The sequence below is a fragment of the Carassius auratus genome, chromosome 36 (assembly GCF_003368295.1).
Source record: "Carassius auratus strain Wakin chromosome 36, ASM336829v1, whole genome shotgun sequence".
Taxonomy (NCBI): Eukaryota; Metazoa; Chordata; class Actinopteri; order Cypriniformes; family Cyprinidae; genus Carassius; species Carassius auratus.
In genome coordinates this window covers 20,428,791-20,451,290 of record NC_039278.1, presented here as the reverse complement: position 1 = coordinate 20,451,290, position 22,500 = coordinate 20,428,791, and the positions used below count along the sequence as shown (strand labels likewise).

General features: G+C 35.5%; 3 protein-coding genes and 1 pseudogene across 4 annotated transcripts in view; 2 read left to right on the top strand and 2 right to left on the bottom strand.

Annotated features, from left to right (window-relative positions):
* Positions 1–6,540, top strand: part of LOC113055588 (protein Shroom2-like) — an 18,596-nt gene extending 12,056 nt beyond the window's left edge. The window contains exons 4-10 of one of the 2 annotated variants that reach the window (XM_026221990.1): positions 1–1,777; positions 2,063–2,139; positions 2,241–2,786; positions 2,898–3,398; positions 3,757–3,922; positions 4,330–4,602; positions 5,592–6,540. The exon at positions 1–1,777 is cut by the window's left edge and continues 525 nt beyond it. In XM_026221990.1, the coding sequence (XP_026077775.1) occupies positions 1–1,777; positions 2,063–2,139; positions 2,241–2,786; positions 2,898–3,398; positions 3,757–3,922; positions 4,330–4,602; positions 5,592–5,864 (3,613 nt within the window). In that variant the 3' untranslated portion in view covers positions 5,865–6,540. The remainder of the gene's footprint in view (positions 1,778–2,062; positions 2,140–2,240; positions 2,787–2,897; positions 3,399–3,756; positions 3,923–4,329; positions 4,603–5,591) is intronic. The other variant, XM_026221991.1, reaches the window with a different exon arrangement.
* A 5,836-nt stretch (positions 6,541–12,376) lies between these two features.
* LOC113055604 (putative claudin-24) lies at positions 12,377–13,579 on the bottom strand. The gene has a single exon (XM_026222029.1). The coding sequence runs from the start codon at positions 13,478–13,480 to the stop codon at positions 12,818–12,820; it is 663 nt and encodes a 220-aa protein (XP_026077814.1). The 5' UTR covers positions 13,481–13,579; the 3' UTR covers positions 12,377–12,817.
* Positions 13,580–16,953: 3,374 nt separating this feature from the next.
* On the bottom strand, positions 16,954–21,515 carry LOC113055601 (adapter protein CIKS-like). The gene is made up of 8 exons (XM_026222025.1): positions 21,097–21,515; positions 19,867–19,909; positions 19,629–19,693; positions 18,826–18,923; positions 18,674–18,742; positions 18,464–18,580; positions 17,508–17,582; positions 16,954–17,316 (listed from the first exon to the last, which is right to left on the bottom strand). Exons 1-8 carry the CDS (start codon positions 21,488–21,490, stop codon positions 17,170–17,172), a joined length of 1,008 nt encoding a protein of 335 aa, XP_026077810.1. The 5' UTR covers positions 21,491–21,515; the 3' UTR covers positions 16,954–17,169.
* Positions 21,516–22,230: 715 nt separating this feature from the next.
* Positions 22,231–22,500, top strand: part of LOC113055663 (heterogeneous nuclear ribonucleoprotein L-like) — a 6,374-nt pseudogene continuing 6,104 nt past the window's right edge.

Sequence of the window (22,500 nt, the reverse complement as noted above, 5' to 3'; positions counted from 1 at the left end):
GGTGGGATCATTCCCTGAAGGACATTCTGTGTATCCACCACAGAAACCTTACTGCAGAGCTGTGGACCGACAGTTGGATGGGCATGAAGCGAGACACAGCTACAACCCACCTTCAAAAAAGGACTTTCTTCAGCCGTATCTTTCGGTTGAGGACTACCCAAACCAGCTAAACCCTACCAAACTCTTTTCCAAGTCAAGCACTGATGTTAGACAAGGCCAGAACCCGTTTGCATATGAACCTCAGCATCAGAGACAGCACAGCGATGAAAGTACCTTTTCTGTGTACCCCAATGCTACATGTTCAGCAAAGAACCAGGGCATTGGGAGCTACTACCGAAGCCTTCAAGATCTGCCCACCAACACTGGCAGGAGAAACCAAGCCAGAACCTCCATGGCATTTGATCCTAATCATGAGGGCCAGGCTCATTTCCGTTACTACTGCATCACTGCCCAGCAGCCATTCCTGGAATCACCTACACAGGGTCGGATGCAAGATGAACGGAAGTCTGAAACTGGAACCACTCAAGGTGCCACGGACAGAAGCTTTGTCGGTTCTCAAAAGGTTGTGAAGACGAAGTATCCCCAGCCGTACCTCAGTGTACCTGAGAACAAGCGCACCAATGGTTACAGCAAACAGGCTATCAGTCCTCCTTCATCTCAAACTACGTCCCCATTACCAAATCATCTGACTTCAAAGTCCAGCTCCGGGGACAGAGAGATTCTAAAGAAGAAAGATGGATTGAAACCGCAGCCTTCCAGACATGTACCAAAACCCCAGATGGAGCAAAAGAACTCTGTTTCCACTTACCACCAGGACAATCCGTGGATCAGCAAGCAGGATTACAAGATCTGTCCACACAAGACACCCATGTTGCACTCTTTGGTCCAGGAAAGCAAGAAGATGGCAGAAAAATCAGTAACGGCCAAAGGAGGTGGTCAAGAATCAACTGATGCTATCGGTGGCAAACAGGGAAGACGGAGTGATCGCTATGCCACAACTCTACTCAACGAGATCCAACAGAAGAAGGCCCAGCTTCAGAAAAGCAGGAGTGCAGCTACCTTGACCTGCTCAAGTGAAGTTGAGGAGGACTCTGACATCTGGAAGTCCACTGAGACCTCCACATCTTCTTCTGATGGTTCCTTCACCAACACATACAAGGATCATCTGAAGGAAGCCCAAGCCAAAGTTCTGAAGGCCACATCGTTTATGAGACGGGACTTGGAGCTTCCTGGGAATGAACCTGCGCCAGATCAACTTCCTAAAAAACCTGGGCCAGTTTATGGTCAAGTCACCCGCATTGGGGGCCGTAAAAGGTTTCCCACGGATAAAAAGATACATTCATTCTCCGAACCAGACAAGATCAATAAAGTAGGAGTTGAGGATAAGGCAGCTGGGTCCTTTGCGGACCAATATAAGTTCTTCAAAGGTTCCTTCAAACCAGTTGTCCAAAAACCCATTCCAAAGCAATCCCTGCTCAGTCCAACTGATGAGAAAAATACTCAATTAATTGGAGACAGCGAAAACATCCATCTAGCTCCCTTAAAACAAAGTAAATCAAGCCATTCTGACCTTAATACAGAGGAGCAACAACGACTCGGTACATTTGCAGAATATGAAGCCACATGGAAAATGCAGAAGAAGCCAGTGGAAAAAAGAGCAACAGGCAGATATCATTCAGCTGAAAACATCCTGGACTCAGGCTTGGAGGAATCCAACAGCACAGTGTGTGTTCATGAAAGATCCCGTTCCTCTCCTTCTGCTGACTTCTACGGACAGGTAAGGAGATTCTTTGTTTAGTCATGATACTGATAATGTCTTTGGTGCCCAGATGTCACCTTCATGCAATTGGTAATTCACCAGGGTCTACATTTCATTATATACACCTTGTTTTCTCTGCAGAAGCAGATGATTGAGAGATTGTATTGATTGGTAATAGTTATAAAGAGTTTGCTGCTGGCATAATTAATCAAGATGGGTAGTATAATCTTTAAGAAGGGCTAGTCTGTCCTTCAGGTAGAAGAGTCTTTGGCATCTGTATAAATAGATCCTTATTTATTTCAGAAAATCCCTCTGCCACCCAGAAAATCTGTTGAATCTCTGCCTGAACCCAAGGACCAACAGGAGGCCCGTATCACTAGGTTAGGATTTCTTGTCTTGTTTTGAATTGGTCATATTTCCAGTGATTTGCTAATGTACAGACTGATAATTAGTGTGTTTTATTGTAATTTAAACAACACAGTGTATCTGAAAGAGACCATGGTCCGCTCAGCATCTCCAAACCTCTAGAGTCCATCACACTGCATGGTCTGGAAAGTGATGTGGCACCTCTTTCCTCCAACCAGAATCCCAGACTTGCCAGGTATCCACCACCATTCTTCTCACATCAGCTCCAGGTTCCCATGTCAGAGCAACTGTTTCCTAAAAACAAAAGTCCTGAACCGCAGCAGTCCGCCCAACCCGAACAGCCAGAAACCACATGCCCTTTCAGAGCCTCCCAGGAAGTTAAAGTTCAGACCCTTTCTCCTGAACTAACTCAAGGACTATGTCCATCAGGACATCTTGAGAGAGACAAATTCCCAACCTCAGAGGACAATAGGAGATCAGACACAGAGGGGATGTCATCACACACACTACATCTTTTAGATCATTCCTCGACTTCTTCCAAGCAGAACATTGACCTGATGGTTACCTCAGCCAGCAGAACACGTTCTCCTTCTCCTCAGTTCTCTCCACAGAGGCTCACAGATGAGCCACCTCCAACTGTGCAGAAAAAGGATCCATGCAGGTAAGTAGAGTTTTGGATACTTATAGGACAATAGGCTATAGACTATGAATCTGCCCATATTTTGCTATTTTAAGGTGGATCATGATTGCTAATTTCTATCCCTTATTACAGTAGTAAGATGGAGGGAACACCAGAGCCAAACACTGCTGGGCGAAAGGTTCCCATACAGATCGTCTGTACAGAAAACGGTTCAGAGAGAGAAAACCAAAACTATCTGCTGCATGGTGAATCATCTGGAGGTTCTGAGGTTCCTAAAATTTCCCAGATAAAAAATCTAGATTCTCCAGAGCAATCTAAGTCGCCGTTTATTGCCTACACCAGTCTGGATCCCAGTAGAAATGCAGAACGAGAGATGGTACTAGACAATAAAGAGTGGGTGAGGAGCAATAGTGTGGGCGAACACTCAGATGAGGACCTGAAACGAGAGGAGCTAGCCAGAGATATCATGGGGAAAGACAAGAGTCTTGTGGACATCTTGGATCAGAGTAAGATGAAGACTACCATGGATCTGATGGAGGGAATATTTCCACAGGGGGAGCAGCTCCTGGAGGGAGCGCAGCAGAGGAGGAAAGCCGCCTCCAAACAGATGTCTCCCAAAAATACACAGCAGAGGTACACTGCCTGAGAATTTCACAAAAACATGTCCCCGCCTTCACATTGTGTAGATGACATTATTTGGCATTTTTGGTAATGAGAATTATGGTAATAAATGTACTTAATGTGAAGAATGGTCCTAAAGTAGTATTGACTTAAATAATTGAGTCATTAAGCATTAGATCAGAAGTCTTATTCATATGACACAAGTGAAAGCTTTAGACTGAAAACTGTACACTACTGCCCACTACTGATAAACACACACATAGCAAGTACAATGTATTTGCCTTTAAATCTGTGACTGTGTTTAATGTTTGAGAATCATTAAACTGTAATTATATAAGGATATTTTTTTTATTTATAATTTTTTTTGCAGGGTAGAGGACAATTTGGCATCATCAGTGTCGTTAATGAGCAGTTCATCATATTATAGCACATCTGCACCTAAGGCAGAACTGCTCATAAAGATGAAGGACATGCAGGAGCACATGGAAGAACAGGATTCAGAGGATGAACTTGATTATGATCTGTCAAACAAGAAGGTAGGATGTTTATGCACATTTCTTTCTTTTTTTTGGCTTGGTTATTACTTTCAACTACCATAAATTTACACAATTTAGATTTCAGTGCAGGTTGTATTCTATATATAACTGTATATGAAAAATAAAATATTGAAAAGTATCTTTAAAAAGCTTGAAATCATGGCGTAGTATATAATAATTTGTATTTATTTTATTTTTATTTAAATAAAGATTCTCATAATGCATTTATTCTCACTGCTTAAATCTGCATAAATCTGTTAATTGTGAAAATATTTCAGTTTATTCAGTTAAGCAGCCCTGCATTAATAATTTATTCTGTCTGGACTGTATAAATGTTTGATTGTATAGATGTAAATAGATGTTTAAAATTTTTTAAGTGTGTCGTTGTCATTTCTGTGTCTCTGTAGCAAGAGTTGATCGACAGTTTAAGTAAGAAGCTGCATGTGCTTCGAGAGGCTCGTGAAAGCCTTCAGGAAGACGTGCAGGACAATAACGTTCTGGGAGAGGAAGTGGAAGCCACTGTACAGACTGTCTGCAAACCCAACGAGCTGGAGAAGTTTCGCATGTTCGTGGGCGACCTGGACAAAGTGGTCAGTCTGTTGCTTTCTCTGTCCGGTCGACTGGCCCGAGTGGAAAACGCCCTGGACAACCTGGAGGAGGGAGCGTTAGCAGACGAGAAGGTATAAATGAGATGGATGTGAAGTAATTTTCTTTAGCTGTACTTTTCTTTTCCTCGTTTTAGTGAGTCGTTAGATAGTACTAATTTGTTCCCTTGATTCAGTAAATCTTGGCAACCTTTTACTAATTTGTACCCATATTTTAGCAAATTGTTTCCACAAAGTATATGTAATTTGTGAATATAGTGAATTTAGTCACCTTGTACTAACTTGTTTCCTTGTTGTAGTAAATTGTGTCCACATTGTGCTAATTCGTGTTTTCGTTTGACTAAATTATTGCTACGTTTTACTACTCCGCTATCTAATTTGAGCAAATCCTGGCAACTTTTTATTCATTTCTTCCCATATTTGAGCAAATCATAGCCACATAATACTAATTAATTCCCTTGATTTATTGAATTTTAGTCACTTTGTACTAATTCGTTAATTCGTTTTAGTAAATCGTAGCCACAATGTGCTAATTTGTGTTTTCGTTTTAGTAAATTGTTGCTACGTTTTAATAATTCGGTCCCTCGTTTTAACAAATCGTAGCTGTGTAATAGTAATTTGTTCCTTTGTTTTAGTAAATTGGGGGCATGTTCCTTCGTTTTAGTGAGTTTTTGTGTTAATTTGTGTTTTCGTTTTAGTAAATTGTTGCTATGTTGTAATAATTAATTCCCTCAATTTAGTGAATTGTGGCCACATTGTAATAATTCATTCCTTGATTTTTAACAAATCAAAGCCATGTTGTACTAATTTGTTCCTTCGTTTTAGTAAATTGTGGCCATGTTGTGCTAATTCAAGTTTTCGTTTTAGTAAATTGTTGCTACAGAACGTTGTAATATTAATTCCTTGGTTTTTAACAAATCGTAGCCACGTTGTACTAATTTGTTCCCATATTTTAGTAAATCTTTGCCACATAATACTAATTCCTTCCTTCGTTTTAATAAATCGTGGCCATGTTTTCAAATGTATGTTTAGTACAGTAAACTATACTTGTGTTGTACTTCCAGCACACTTTGACAGAAAAACGCAAACTGCTGATACGCCAGCACGAAGACGCCAAAGAGCTGAAGGAGAACTTGGACCGAAGGGAACGTCTGGTTTATGAGATTCTGGCCAGTCACCTCAGCGAAGAGCGTCTCGCAGACTACCAGCACTTCGTCAAAATGAAGTCAGCGCTCATCATTGAGCAGCGTAAACTGGAGGATAAGATCAAGCTGGGTGAAGAGCAGCTCAAATGTCTGAAGGAAAGTCTGCCGCTTGACCAGAAAATGCTGAACTGAACTATATTAATGCATAGGACCCTAAACAGAACACTGGACTGAATAACGTTAAGTTAACTATATGTTAACTTTTGTTGGAAACTAGACTAGACCAATATCTGCTTGTGTGCACTGAATAGATTTATCAACACAAAATCATTCATATATCAGTTCTGAGCTTCTCATTGACTCCAGTTATCTTTAATGTAGCATGTTAGTGAATTCATGCTTGAATCGGCTCTCGTTTTCAGGGATGTGCTGCTGTATTAAACTTTCTCTTGTTTTTTTAAAGGATCTTTAGACTTTTTTTCTACCTGTATGTACGTCTAGCTAATTTGTTTAGCAGCTGAAAGCTAACGGTGCTATTGATTGAAAGTTCGATCTGCTTATTCTTAGCTAGATCCAAATTGAAAGCTGTTTTACTCATGAAAGGGGGGTTCAGAATATCTCTACTTTTATCTAAAATATGAACCTGTTAACCAGAATTGTTTTTGTTTTTTTAGATGTACTGTTCATAAACATACTTGCAGTGCACTTCTCCTGCAATAAATTGGAATAAAAATATATACAGTAGTTATGAATGGGTTACAATTCATTTGTCTGTCTGATATCACACTTGATGTAAGGAAGTGATTCATCAATATTTTTCTGTAAACAAGAATATCATGGTCTATAATTAATTATTTAATGACTCGTTCTGAAACCTCACCCACATTCATGATTTATGAACTTTATGAGTCACTATATTTCCAATATGAGGAGACTGATTCCTCATTGTTTGATTTTATGATGCTGACAGTGATCATGAGCCGTGGTTAATCATTCACAGAAACATATTCACAAGCTTATTTACAGAAGTTTTCTAAACAACAGGAAGTTTGAAGTTGAAGATTAAGAAATGCTGAGAGAAGAATTTGTATTTTAATTAATCACATATTAAATTGATCAAAAGTGACAAACTCATTTGTAATATTATGAGATTTTATTCTCGAGATTCTATTTTAAATAAATGCTGTTTTTAACATTCTATTCATCAAAGAATCTAAATAAATACAATGTATCACAGGAACAATTGAGTTGATCAAGTTGAGAAAGAATGGAAAATGCTTCCTTATGAGTTTTATCAAAATCGTCTAAAAGTATTGGAAAACATTGTGTGATCCGAAAGATTGTTCCTAACAACACTTTCTGTATATAATTTGTAATCGGTAATTAATTAAACAATACTGTGAGCATTTGGAAAATAATGCACATTTGACATTGTATTAACTTAAGATAAATTTAAGTGGAATTTTGCATGCCAAAAAAACATATTATCAATAGTTGTAGATGTACATATAACTTGTATACACCTTGAATACGATTGATTATTCTTAAAAATTTAAGACAGCAACTGAACCTGTTTAAAAGTTGAAATAGGTGGATATATGTATATATATAATTTATTTCACCTGTTTACATTCTAATTGAACTGTATTTTCCAAAAAATAAATAATTTGTTCTTTTTTCCCTTTTCTTTATTTTCTTGCTTTTTTGTTATTTGCCATTGTATTTTGTGCTTTTTTAAATTTAATAAATTAAATGTAATAAATAAATTTAATTTATTTGAATTGTTAAAAGTGTCTGTCATTGTTCACAGTGCTGTTGCTGTATACCGAAAAATTTTGTTATCAGACACAGACAAATTTGACAAAATTCACATAGTTATTATAAAAATATACTTTAGACATTCATGCATTTGGCTGATGCTTTTATCCAAAGTGGCTTTGCATTATTTTAATAAGTTCATGGTTTAACTGAATCGAAGTTATGACCTTGGCGTTGATAGCGGCATGCTCTGTTTGATATAGATTTAGATATATTTTAGGTATATAGGTAAATAGGCTTTTTTTTATTACGTTTTAAGTTTGAGACACTTGATGTTATTGAACATTTGAGAAAGTAAAACATATGAGGAGATTGAGATCAGTCTGTTATCTGGTTAAAAGTTCGGAGCAGAAGTGACTGAAATGCTTCATTACTGAGGAAGAAGATAAAGGTTTGGACAGGGAATTATGAGACAGACTGTAATCCTGATGATTAGGTCAATGAAGGTATTAAAGGGATTATCTCCTTTATCTTTTTCTGTTTGATCCTGCAAGGACAGTGCATGTTTTATTTTAGCTTTATTAAACAGTAATTGGGTAAGAAGCTTCACATGGATATAAACTGAAAGATCAGATTACATTTTTATGCTTCTATCTATCAAGTTATTTAGCTCTAAGAGTATGTACTACAATAGTGATAAGCAAGTACACACTATTGACAGTATATTATTACTGTAAGGACATTTGTGACCCTGGAGCACAAAACCTTAAGGCTTAAGTCTCTGGTGTATATTTGTAGCAATAATCAACAATACACTGTATGTAAATTATTGATTTTTCTTTTATGCCAAAATCATTAGGATATTAAGTAAAGATCATGTTCCATGAAGATATTTTGTAAATTTCCTACTGTCAATATATCAAAACGTAATTTTTGATTTGTAATATGCATTGGTAAGAACATAATTTGTACAGCTTTAAAGATGATTTTCTCAAAATCAGATTTTTTTTTTGCACCCTCAGATTCCAGGTTTTCAAATAATTGTATCTCAGACAAATATTGTACTATCCTAATAAACCATGCATCAATGGAAAGAGTATTTATTCAGCTTATAAAGATGATGTATGAATCTCTTTTAAATAAATTAACACTTAACTGGTTTTGTGCTCCAGGGTCACATTTACCTTGAGGTTAAACTGAGTTTTAATGCTGCAGGCCTCTATTAATCATCTTTAGCATGTACACTCCTGATCAAATGTTTTTTTTTATGTTTTTGAAAAAAAAAAAGTATTTTCTGCTCATCAAGGCTGCATTTATTTGGATTTTATTACTGATTTGATTGCCTTTTATTAAATATCCCAAATTCTCTGAAATTGGGGTTGTAATTGATCAAACTTGAGCAAATCAGCATATTGATTTCTGAAGGATCATGTGACACTGAAGAATGGAGTAATGATGCTGAAAATTCAGCTTTGATCACAGGAATACATTACATTTTAATATATATTGCAATCAAAAACACTTTTTCTTACAACTTATTTCATAATTTTTACTATATTTTTCGATCAAATAAATGCAGTTTTGATGAGCAGAAGAGACTTCTTTCATTTACACATTTCCAAATCCAAAATTTTGACTGCTAATGTAAATATTCATAACCTCAAACTTTATTCTTTAAACAAGTTAAAGAGAATTGTCACAAACTGCTTTAGTTGTGCAAGGTATCATGGGTAATTTTGGCCCATAAAACCATGCACAAATGCACACTGAAATGTTAAAGTACTGTGGCATGCACTAATTGTACTTTAACATAATCTTCACTTCTTTTGGGAAGGATAGGGTGCAAATTTGTGCTTAATTAGCTCGTTTAGGTGTGTTTGATTAGGGTTTACATGCACTCTGGTGGATCTCCTGACACCTGATTAAACATCCTTGAGTCTGGAAACAGTAATGTAGCAGGAAGTGGACTGAACTTGCGTCACTGAGTCTCTGGCTTGGGTCCACGGCTGTAGGTGTGGATCTCACATCTCGACCCCCGGAGACCCGGCTCATGTGAACTGGAGCGGAGGATGGCAGTGGCAGGGCACGTGAAGCGCTCTCCAGACGATCACTGCACTAATTGTTAGGCTGGAAGTACAGTCTGTGCCAAAGCAGTTCTCTCTGAGCTCCACATTGTGCCAAGACTGACTGCAGCAGAACAAAAGGCCTCTCTTACGTCCTAAAGCAGGACCAAATACAAGCTCAGTATACACAGATTTGTGTTCAGTGTTTCCACCGCAGGATAAAACAATTAAAAAACTTTTTCTTGTGATTTTGGGTTCACATTATTGTCAATTCTAAGTCATTTGAAAGTTTATATCTCACAGTTTTGGATGCAACTTTTTATCTCTCAGTTCCAACTTTTTTTTTTGCCAATGCAAGTTTATTTCTCAAAATGTATACTTTTGTTTCTCATAATTGTGAGTTTATATAATGCAGTTGTAAAGTCAGAATTTTGAGATGTAAACTGCAAGAAGTCGTAAAAATTGTGAGATAATAATTACCTTTTTTATTTTATTTTATTTTTTCATTCTGTGGCAGATGCAGGCTTTCATAGTTCAGAAACTAAATAATAATCCTGAGTTTATTTCTCACAATTCTCAAATTTTGTCCTCTTGCAATTCTCAGGATTTTTTTCTCAGAGTTGTGGGATATTGCTTAATCGTGAGAAAAATTGCAATTCCCTTTTTTGTATTCCATGGCAGAAATGGGCTTCCATTCAGAAATAATACTGTGATTTAAGCAGGTTAATATATTTAGCATCAAATACATTTGTTTCAACTTCATACATTTTAAATAACTGAATATTGCTTGTTCCAAAACTGAATTGATTTATGCTGATTCTAGGCATTTTGAATAAATGCATTTTGAAAATTTGATTATTTAATAAGTTAAATAGATGCATATACTTACATAAACTATGCCATGATTTTTTTGTTGTTGAGTGCAGAAATCTGACCTGTTTCTTGACTGAAAAAAATAAAATAAAATGCGTCACGTTATGTTCATTTGTTTATGTTCAAACTGTAAAATCCAAATGAATGGAAAATGTATATGCAGTTCAAACACATAAATCTCAAACATAAATATAAATATTATTCGCAATGGTAATTTTTTAATCAGGACATGAGGGAGTATTTTTATCCATATGGCTGATTATCATAAAGGAAGTGGGCAGGAAGCCGTTGGCACCATGCGCTCCTGATAGTGAACAAACCTTTGTATGTAAAGATGGGAAGATTAGCATACAAAATTATAATGAGACCATTGTGGAAAGACAACAAAGAGAACTTTGATTTGACAGCATGAACCCGGAACACTTCAGATGAGAAGCTAAAGGGATTTAGAAAGTTCATGATCAAAGACACATTCCTCATGAAGAACATTGTGCTTTTATGGGCTCCGATCCATCACGACACTTCAGAGATCACACACTTTTCAAAGTCAATAGATATCTCTTGTAACTATTGTTTTACGTAATGCAATTTTGTTGCAATTAAAATTACTAAAAGTCCCACTTCCACCAAAGAACATGTGTTACACACTGTTTCTTTTTAAGTTATACTGTAAACTAAAAAACATTATTAACTGGCACATCCAACAAGTATTTATATTACTGCACATTTCATCGTGATACTGTCTATTTTAGATCTGTTTGTCTTTGTAAATCATGACTTAAAACAGTTTCAGCTCTTGCTTTTCAGTTCATAATATGTGATTTGTTTTACTTTTTAAATATAATGTAAATATATGCAAGGGAGTTGAAAAGTCTGAGGAACACACTGAATTTAAATTTAATTTAAAATTTAAATGTATTTAAACTTGGAAATAAAGTTTTAAGCGTGTAAACAAACATGATGTAAAATTAAGAAGAAAAACCTCACTAAATTTAAATAAAGTTAACATGAAAAATAGAAAAGGAAAAGCTGAATTAAAAAGTATTAGGTTATTGAATTTAAAAAATATTAAATAAATAAATAAAGCATTTCACCAGTGGTCTTAGACAAAGCATTATGTTAAATATTATTTCTTAATTTATGATGCTTACAATCAATATTCCCATTAATATGTATTATTTAAACTAAGAATTTGCACACATTTGAATAAAAAGGAAACATATTTGAGTGAAAACTTTTTGAATTTTTTTTTTTTTTGATATTTAGTGAGCTCAAAACTTTAAGCATTTGCTTTTTGGCAGCACAGTTTTATACACACACATACACACACTCTAAACTTTAATGGGGACATCCCATAGGCATGAATGTTTTTATACTCTACAAACTGTATATTCGATCACCCTACATCTAAAAATACTTTCTGCATTTTTTTAATAAAAAAAAGAATTGTTTACTATATTTATATACCAGTTTTACAAATGTGGATGTGTTGCCAAATTAAGGTTTTGGAGATTTTGTCAGGTTTAACTCACTTTTGGGTACAAATCCTAAAATCTGTCCCTAAAATATGGTTAAGTAGGTACACACACACACACACACACATATATATATATATATATATATATATATATATATATATATATATAATGTTAGGAAATGGAAGGGAGTTTAAAAGTCTGAGAGGAACACGGTTTTAGATTTACACTTGGAAATAACATTTTCAGATTACCATTTCAAAGCCATTGATCAATGTAAACAAACGTGTGTCAGAAAAATGCTAAATTCAATGCAAAAAGCATTTGAAACCCACTAAAACTATTTTATTATTCATTTAAAATATTGTTTTCAATTTACTGTTTTTTACCATTGAAAATAAAAGCTAATTGCACAAACCTGAATAAATACGAAAACATATTATTGTGAAACGGAAACTGTTGACATTTCACAAGCACAAAAAAAAACAAAAATCTGAAAAATCACTTGCACCTTCATACATCACATGAGAGATACGAACATTCAGCTGATTTATTAATTGATCATCAACTTTGGTACTTTGACACTTCAGAGAACGCAAGGTAAAATAATAACATATTTCTCTCATTCAACCACTCTTTGTTTAAATATAAAAACACACTTGCATCTGGTTTTCCAGTAACATTTGGATAATTAGCATAATATTGTCTCTCATATATGACTTTGTAGTCATAAAAGTCTAAGTTGCACTTTCTCGGAAAGTTTGCATAATTTTCACAATTAGTAGTGTGTGTTTTCATTAGAATCACATTCACGTGCAGATTTGGGTTTGAGCTTATAAAATGATTCACGAAAATGATTTATAATCAAAATTAAGTCTAAACAGCAGCATTATATGTACAGTCTTCGAATATATCTGATCATTTCAGTGCAAAACGCAAAACATTAGTAGAAGCAAAACTGTGCATATCAATAATCTCACACATATTCTGTCCTCCTGCGTGGAGATTGTTCTGGACGAGTTCTGTTTAGCGCTATAGATTGGTGAAGCGAACATGTTTCGTCTTGCAAAACCAAGCATGAAGTAACCAGCAAGAAACCAGCCACCAAATGCAACCCCCCTGCCGTCCAGCCAAAGAAAAGCGCATCTCCGAACTCCCAGCGAGGAACCACGTTCGGCACGCTCTCATCGAAGAACCGTAGGACTGTCAGATGTGCCACATACGAGACGGGCACAAGACCAATGATGCCCGTGACGACGCTGAAGATCCCCCCAAGCATCTTCAAGGTCCTTTTGGCTTCAAAGTTCTCTGTGCGTCTGCAGCTGTTCACCAGGTAGATGCCCGGGATGGCAAATAACAGACTGATTAAACCAGTCACCAGCGTGGTGCACATCAGGATTCGGGCCAGACGGATGTCCGACGGGAGACCCAGCAGACTATCATATGGCCGGCACTCAGTCACTCCGAGATCCTGAACCACACAGGTTTCCCACAGTCCCAGCTGGAAGCTCTCAGTGGGCAGAAGCTCGGTGGAGAGTGTGAGCCAACGCGGCAACATGAGGGTAACCAGAGAACACAAGCCAGCGGTCAGCGAGAAAAACACACCCAGCAGCTCCAGAGTCCATAATCCAGAGTCCATGACCACAGCTCTCCTCCTCCTCTCGCTCTACTAGTCAGTACACAGCTCTGACAGCTGCATTAGTGCCCACGAGTCATCCCGGGACGGGTGGGCAGAAGCTCTGATCCCTCTCGGAACACAGTGACGCAAACAACAGCAGCATTCACGCACGCCGGGCGCTCGCAAACACGCGCACGTTTATGGCGCGTCCTCCGCTTTTGGCACGAAACACGCGCCATACTCATTAGGCGAGAGTTCGATTCACGGCACAGACTCGCTTTCCTAATTCACGGTGCTGCTTGTACTGTTTCTTGAAAACTGAACAGTTTGAAAAGGAAAATTGCAGATATGTTTGTCTCTGTAAATCTGGACTTAGAACAATTTCAGCTCTCGCTTTTCAGCAGCGCACGATTCATTAGGCTTTATGTGATTTTCCTGAGAGGGACATTGAAAAGCTATTTAAACCAGGAAATGAAACGTTATGATGTATAGTGTAGAAAAATTAATCGCCAATGTTTCTAAGTCAATATCAAATGTAAACAGATTGGAACGCGGCTCAGCCAATCGGAATAAAGGAGCGGAACTCTCTGCTTTATAAGTTGGTTTAATATATGCGAGGCAATGGCCAATGAGATCTCACTGTGGGCGGGGCTACTGAGCACAAAACTTACCAGTGTTATGTTTATATGTTAACTAGTTATTTAATTTGACAATGTTTTATTTATATAAAATAAATTTTATATATTATATATTTATGAATTTATTGTATACACTACTGTTTGAAAGTTAGGGGTTAGTGAGATTTTTTTTGTAGCACTTTACTATAATGTTTAATTTGTTAATGTTAGTTCACTGTATTAACATGAACAAAACTTACACAGCATTAATTAAACTATTCACGTTGATCTCAATACATTATTAAAAGCTAAAGTTGTATCTGTGAATTAACATGAACATGACCATTTTTATTATCTTATATTAACAAAGGTTGATAAATGCTGTAAAATATAATGTAGCAATTTCTATTTCAAATAAATGCTGTTCATTTGAACATTCTGTTCATCTGTGAATCCTGAACGATAAAATGTATCACAGTTTACACAGAAATATTGTGCAACTGTTTTCAACATTGATAATAATCAGAAATGTTTTTTGAGCAGTGAATCATCATATTATTCTGATTTCTGAAGATCATGTGACACTAAAGACTGGAGGAATGATGCTGAAAATACAGCGGAGCATCACAGAAATAAATTATAGTTTAAAGTATAATCACATGGAAAACAGCTGAGTTAAATTCATACAATTTTTACAAAATTCAAAACATTCAAAATTCTTCTCCCCCAAACTTTTGTATGATAGTGTATGCACTTCATATATAGGAATATATTAGAATGTGTCCTGTTTTATTTATTTAATTAAAAAAATATGACCAGTACTATGATTAACAGACAAATGTCATTCATCGTAAAAATAAATAAAAAAATAAATAAAAAAAATCAAGAATCGTTAGTACAGCTTTAAAATACTAATTAATTATCATTTGAAATCATTGGCTTTTATCCTTCAAACCACCAGGTTTAATAATTTAAAAATACAATCAAATTCAGTTTGATCACTTTTCTTTGATATATTTTAGTAAGTTTATAAAATAGTTTACATAAATATCTCTTACACTGAATGACTATTCAGACATTAGAGACTTTCCTTGCATATAATATGCTTTCTGTGTATAAAATAACTTATTATATATTATTTAATGCTGATTTAACATTGATTTGACCTGTTTAAATGTAGTCTGGTTTTACACATAAATGGAGTAGACTTCATTTTAACGAGTCAAATCAGGCAAACGGATGTGATAAGAGGACTGTGTCTAATCAGCTAATCAGAGGTTTGGTTAAACGTCTGATGACTAAAACCTCTTCTCTCTGTCTCACGTCAGACATTTGCTGGGAATCATTACTAAGAAGGATGTTCTGAGACACAGGATGGCACAAATGATGAGCCAGGATCCCCAATCCATCATGTTTAACTAGACTTCACTCTCTGATCTGTTAGTAAATGTGGCCAAAAGCGGACGGCGTGAAGATAAACTGTTTTTTACTGCTGTCATGTTTATATTTTACATGCATTACTGTCAGTAGTGATAACAATGTGCATTATTTTATACGATTTAATTCAAATAAAACATTTTCAGAAAGTACAATTAAAATAATATACAGATCAAAAAAGGTTTTTTGGTTTGAAATATGAATGATAAATTATGACGTATTATTGTAGTATTTCATTAGATTTAATTATTTAATTCATTAAATATTTTTAGAAAGTACAATACAAAAATTTAACAACTCAAAAGATAGATCTTGAAAGACAGTGGGTTATTTTTTCTATAGAAAAAGAATAATGGCATATTATTTCATTACTTTATTAGATATAATTATTTAATTCGTAAAATATTTATATTTAGCTCTTTGAAAACAATAGACAGCTTAATAATTAATAAATTATGATGTATTATTATATAATTTATTTAGATATTATTATTTAATTCATAAAATATTTTTAGAAAGTACAATAAAAATTCTAAAAATAAATATTGTAAGATGCTGAGTTAATTTTTAAATGAAACGTATTATTAAATGGCATATTATTGCTTATTTTATTAGATATATTTCTTTAATTCATAAAATATTTTTATGAAGTACTTTGAAAATGGTAAACAGCTCAAAATATAAAACTTGAAAGACAGTAAGTAATTTTTTTAAATAAATTATTAATATTTAGTAATGATGTATTTTTGCATTATTTATTAAATTATATTCTTTATTTCATGAAATAATTTCAGAGACTACGATGAAAAATACATATGGTTTCAAAGATAAAACTTAGAAAACTCTCTCTTCACAGGAAAAACTATTACAAATTAAAAAATTGAGAACTGTAACACTATAAATAAATGTGCATATATTTAAGTTTTCAAAGCAGAAGACTGATGAAGTACCAAAATATCAAATATAAGTGAGCATAATCTGCTACTGTGTTTCTTTTTACAGTAACTTTTACACGTCACAGTTCAACTCAAATGTATCAGATCTGCTTTTTCCATTCACAAATACTTAAAGTGTAAAAAGCTTCTTCAAAAAGTATACGGAAAATGATGAACATTTCATGCTATGTTGTTGTCACATGACCTCACTAGATGAGTTAGTTTCTTCATCAGATTTGGAGAAAATCAGCATACTTGCTCTCCAATGGATGTGAATGGGTGCCGTCAAAATGAGAGTCCAAACATTACAATAATCCACAAGTAATCCAGTCCATCAGTTAACATCTGGAAAAGACAGAAGCTGAAACAAATCCAGCATTCAGACGCTAATTAAGAGTCTATAATCTATAATAACACTTCCTACAGTGAAAAAGTGATCTGGTCTGAATCAGGAGAGAAATCTGCGCAGTCCAAAACAGCTCAGAAACAAACATGTGGCTGGATTTTAACATCAAAAGATGCAATTTTTCACTGGAGGAAGTGTTATTATGGATTATGGACTTGTATTTTAGCAAGTTTTGGCTTGAGAATGAGCACATTTCCAGCATTTTTGGCTGAACCAATTCCTTTAACTTTCAGTAGTTGATCAAATAAGTGGAAACGCAGATGTTAATGGTGGCTGGTGTTGGTTCTCGGTCATTAGTCAAGTAGTAGGTGATCTCTAAAGAGGAATGGAGACGATGGTCGGCAGAGGGCCGATGGGAGGAGGGTTGTATTTCTCCACACGCATTAACCTGCGCAGAATATCGTCCCGATCTTTCGGCCAGCTGTAGACGTGCGTGTTTTGCAGCCAGGTGGGAACGTAACACTGAGAACGAGAAGAAATTATATTGGCATTTTGCTTCATTAATCATGATTCTATGGTTCAGTGCATTGCTCTGTGAGGTGTAGAGAATATCGGACTCGTTGAACCCGTTCAGAGCTGTGACAAGTTCACAAACATGCTTTGATTCGCTGAAATGCTTAAGGGTAAACTGCAGCGTGCTGAACTTCACAAACCTTTTTAGCCCCCGGGAACAGAATAGGAATGAACCTGTAGTTCCTGCAACCGTTCTGAATGAATTCACTCTGCAGCTGATGGAGGAAATAAAACAGATCAACAGCATCACAAATGTGTTTTTACACTAGAATTTAACAAACGGAACCAGAGCAACTTAACCGAACCCTCGCAATTATATTATTATGCTTGTATTGACTATGCAATCCCAGAATGCAATGTGTTTAATGATTATTTTAATGCATTTAATATTAAAATATTGCATTGTCACACTAAACTTTATTGGAATCAGCAATAATAATATTGATCATTATGTATTTTAATTCTGCATTTGTGTGTGCAATGCTTTTTATGCTTATTAAAATATCATATGCATGCTCATGCTTAACTCTATTGGAATTAGCAAAAGTATTATTAATAATAAAAACAATATTACTATTAATTATGATTATTGTTATTATGGCATATTATATTTCTGTGTGCATTGTATTTTTTATTCTAATTACACATTTTACACATTGCATATTCATGCTAATCTATATTGGAAATAAAAAAAGTATTATTAGTATTTGTAGTATTCATTAAAATAATACACGTAATAATAATAATTATTATTATTTTAATGCATTCAATAAATGTTTGTAAAAAAGGTATTTTGATTCTTACTAAAATATCAGATGGCATGTACATGCTAAACTCTATTGGGATTAGTAAAAGTATTATTTTTATTATTAATTATTATTTATTATTAATAATACACGATATGATTATTATTTTAATGCATTACAATGTTTTTGTGTTCGATGCATTTTTAAACTTATTAAATTATCACATTGCATGCTCATATTAAAGTTATTTAAATCATTTAATCTATTCAGTATTTCCTAAACTAAACTGGGATAAGCAAAATAATTAAAAATAATAATAATAATAATAGTAGTTTGGTTTATTTTGGGACCTGTTTGTGGATGTACACGGTGTTTGAGGTCCTCTCGTCGCCCTCCACGCTGATATTCATGCCTGATATGGTCTCGTAATACCTCAGGCTGATGATGATGATGATCAGGTAATCTTTCTACAGGGAGAGAGAGAGAGAGAGAGAGAGATGCTGTAACTGTTGCTGTTCAGATTATGATAATGACATCACTTCCTGTCTCTGCGTGTTTACCTCATTGAGATATCGCTCCATGCAGTCAATCTTACTGATGCTGTTCAGCTGCTGCTCGAAAACATCAATCTGTGCACGAAGACGCAAGAATCAATCCAAACCCACAAAACTACATTGAAATCAAACCCAAAAGTATAAAATGATGGCTTTACATGCGTGTCAAAGCCGTTGTTCCTCAGCAAAGACACGAACTTAATGATCTCCTTCAAGTGCTCTTCACTGTCGGCTTCATACGTGACAAAAACTTTCCCTGTGTGGAGAAAAAACACGCGACGCGTGTAAAAAGAGGTCAAACCGTCTCAAAACGAAACATGTGCTACATATAAAAACTTTGCACTCTATTCTTTCCGTTGCATGAAAGGACCTTATAATAATTATTATCCAGAAATGAACGACGGGTTTAATTAAATGAAATCCATCACAGCTGGATTTAAATAAAACTATCAATTAATGGAATTACATTCAGATCTAAGCACATAGAATAAAGTTTCCTTACATGTTTTTATTTATTTTCTTGCAACGTAGCACATTACAACCAATCACAGGTATGTCTGTTGAGATTATGAACGCAATGTTCAGATTAGAGGTTAATTTCACAGCTTCTGATACAGATTATGGTTTATAAAGATATAAAACATGTATATCTTTCATACAAAAATGCATCGATTTTCAACAGGTGAGGCACTTTTTATGATGGATGGATGCACTTTATTGGACTTCTTTTGGACTTTTTACACCCATTCACTGCTATTAAAAGCTCGGAAGAGCCAGGACATTTTTTTTATATAACTCAGATCGTATTCGTCTAAAAGAGAGGATAAATTGAGGGTGAGTAAATCACGGGGTTATTTTCATTTTTGGGTGAACTATCCCTTTAATGGAAACATTTATTTCCGGCGATGTTATCTATGTTACTGAATGTCGTGTTGACATGTGGACAGGAAGTAGTACTCACTCTGTTCCTGTGGCAGGTGTGTGACACACTGACTGGCCTGTCTGGAGTTCACAGATGCATTTCCACTGAAGACACAGTACATGAGCAGATCATAGATTACTAAAACATTAGCAAGCTTTATTTTTTTCAGCATAAATGGCTCTTTCTTTTCCAGATTGACTCTGATTTGAACGACAAAGGTCTTTTGTTTCTGGACCATGTGAGAGTCAGTGTTGTAATTTGACGTTACGAGACTCACTTTTCAGAGAAGCGTGTGTCCATGTGTCTGTACTGCGTCAGGCCTGTGAAATAAATAAAAAATGCTGATTCAGAATATAAAATAAGCACATATAGGCCAGCAGTGATTCTGAGAGACTGTGGTTGAGTTTGAACTCTTACGAGTAGATTGTGTCTCACCTGCAGGCTGAGATCCAGGCTGTTTTTTGTACATAAATATTTGTGCTTAAATCAGAATTAGTGTGTTTAGATGCCTTGCATCAGATCTGGTAATGTCAAGTGACCAAACGCAACAGGACAATTTGTCACGTGCAAATGCAAATTATAGTTATTTTGTGTTGGTTTTGTCCCTTTTTATGTACTTGGACAACTTGCACTTTCGGTTTAAGATCTTTTTTTGTTCGAAAAATACATTTTATGTTATTGAAGCATGTTTTTTTATTCTTTTTATTAAATTTTCTTTCATTTCAATTTTCTTTTTTTTTTCTTTTTTGTAAACCATCCAGAAATCGAAATGTTTATTTAAATATTAAATATTATATATTATTTAAATAATCTATAAACTTTTTTTTTAATTAAATTATAATTTTTCGTCTATCTGAAGTACACTAGTGTTCAAAGGTTTGGGGTCAGTAATATTTGTCATGGTTTTTTTTTAAAAGTCTCTTTTACTCATCAAAGCTGGACTTATTTGATAATAAAACACAGCAAAAATGATAAAATATTATTATCATTTAAAACAGCTGTTTTCTATGTGAATCACTGTTAAAATATAATTTATTTCTGTGATGCTGTGCTGAATTTTCAGCATCTTCACTCCAGTCTTCAGTGTCACATGATCTTCAGAAATCATTAAAATATACTGATTTACTGCTCAAGAAACATTTCAGAATATTTTCAATGTTGAAAACAGTCGTGCTGCTTCATATTTCTGTGGAAACTGTGATACAATACATTTTTCAAGATTCACAGATGAATAGAAAGTTCAAAAGAACAGCATTTATACATGGTGAACGGAACATTTCAGTCGGAACATTGTTTAAACGTTGTTACTAATTTTAGAATGTTCAGAGAATGTAACATCGCCTAACTTTTCCAATGGAATGTTCCCTTAACACTCATATAACACACACACAAATGTTTTTTTTTTTTTTATCAGAATGTTCTCTGAACATAACGTTTTCATGACGTTAGAATTAAAAAAAAAAAAAAATGTAATCATCCCAATCCCAAATGTTTGATCGTGACACACCTGAGGGTCTGTAGGGCGGCTGATGTCCGGCTCTGGAGCTGCAGTGATGGAGGGGAATCATGTGAGGCGGCGGGGGGCACGGCGGCCGCAGGTAAGTCTCAGGGTACGAGGGGTGGTGGTACATGCTCGCTGATGGAGAAAACGAGCGCAGGGATCTAGGATACTCCAGACTCTCCAGACTCGGACTACAGCTGCCTGGAAGAGAGTGCGGCCTGCTGGACAAAAACGAGCCGTCCTCTGAAAGCACGTGGTACATGGCAGACGGGAGGAAGGAGGGCAGGCTGTGGGGTGAACCCGCCCTGACGGGACCGTCCCAGCTGGGGAAGGGTGTCTGATGGGTGTAGAACGCAGACAGAGAGGGCTGAGTGTAGCTCACGGTGTGATGCTGCTCCATCCGTGGAAGATGTTGGATGGTTGTGGAACAGTTTGTGAAGGTCCTGACTCAAACTCTTCACTCCTGGTTTCGTCATTCTCCTCGGACAGTTTAGAGACGTGTACTGATCGCTGCCGTGGGCCATGTGGGTTGGATATCTAAACAAAAGAAGAAAAGCAGCACACTCGTTTCTTCAGATTGGTACAGAGACCCTACAGGGACATTGATGTCATATCGGGATCTTCTAAAAAACTTGGAAATCATACAGTGTGGGAGAAATACTACATCTGAGTGATTCACAGGGGAACATTATCCCAGCTAACACACAAAGTCCTGAACAAACAAACTCATCAGTCATCTTTAATGGAACGCCTGTCTAATGTTTTTTAAACGTTGTTACGTTGTTACAGAATACTAAAGTTTGCAAAACAGCATTACAGTGCTTACAGCATATTTTATTCACTAGAAAGTTTTGTTAGAGAACACACACATGCAATACTTTTAAGAGAGAATGCAAAATGTAGAGTTCACCTGCAAAACTTTACACTCTTCTGAGAAACTAAGCGTTCGATTGATAAACTTAAGTGTTAGAGATTATATGAGATGGGAGGGAAGAATAAATGCTTTTGTGAGCCAATGCAAACTTTCTCGGGTCTTTGCATGAGAATGCAAAGCTTTTCTTGGTAACTCGACAGTATTGCGAGTAAATGCAGCGTTTTTTGTGATAACTCAATACTTTAGCCAGAGAAACTCAACCAAACATGCTCCACTTTCACTCGCAACAACAGTTCGGTGAGCACAATAACACACCCTATCATAGCAGCTCATATGACTCGTGCATTATATTAAAAATACATCTGTGGCCGGTTGCATAAACTCTTTTTTTTTTTTTTTATCAGTTGCAAAAATAATCTAATCTGAATTGAAAAGTAAGACTGGTTAACACCTTGGATAACTGCTTATGTTTATTCATCTGACCCCTAAAATAGTTTTGGGGTGAGAATTTTGTCCTAGTTGCAACATGACACTCA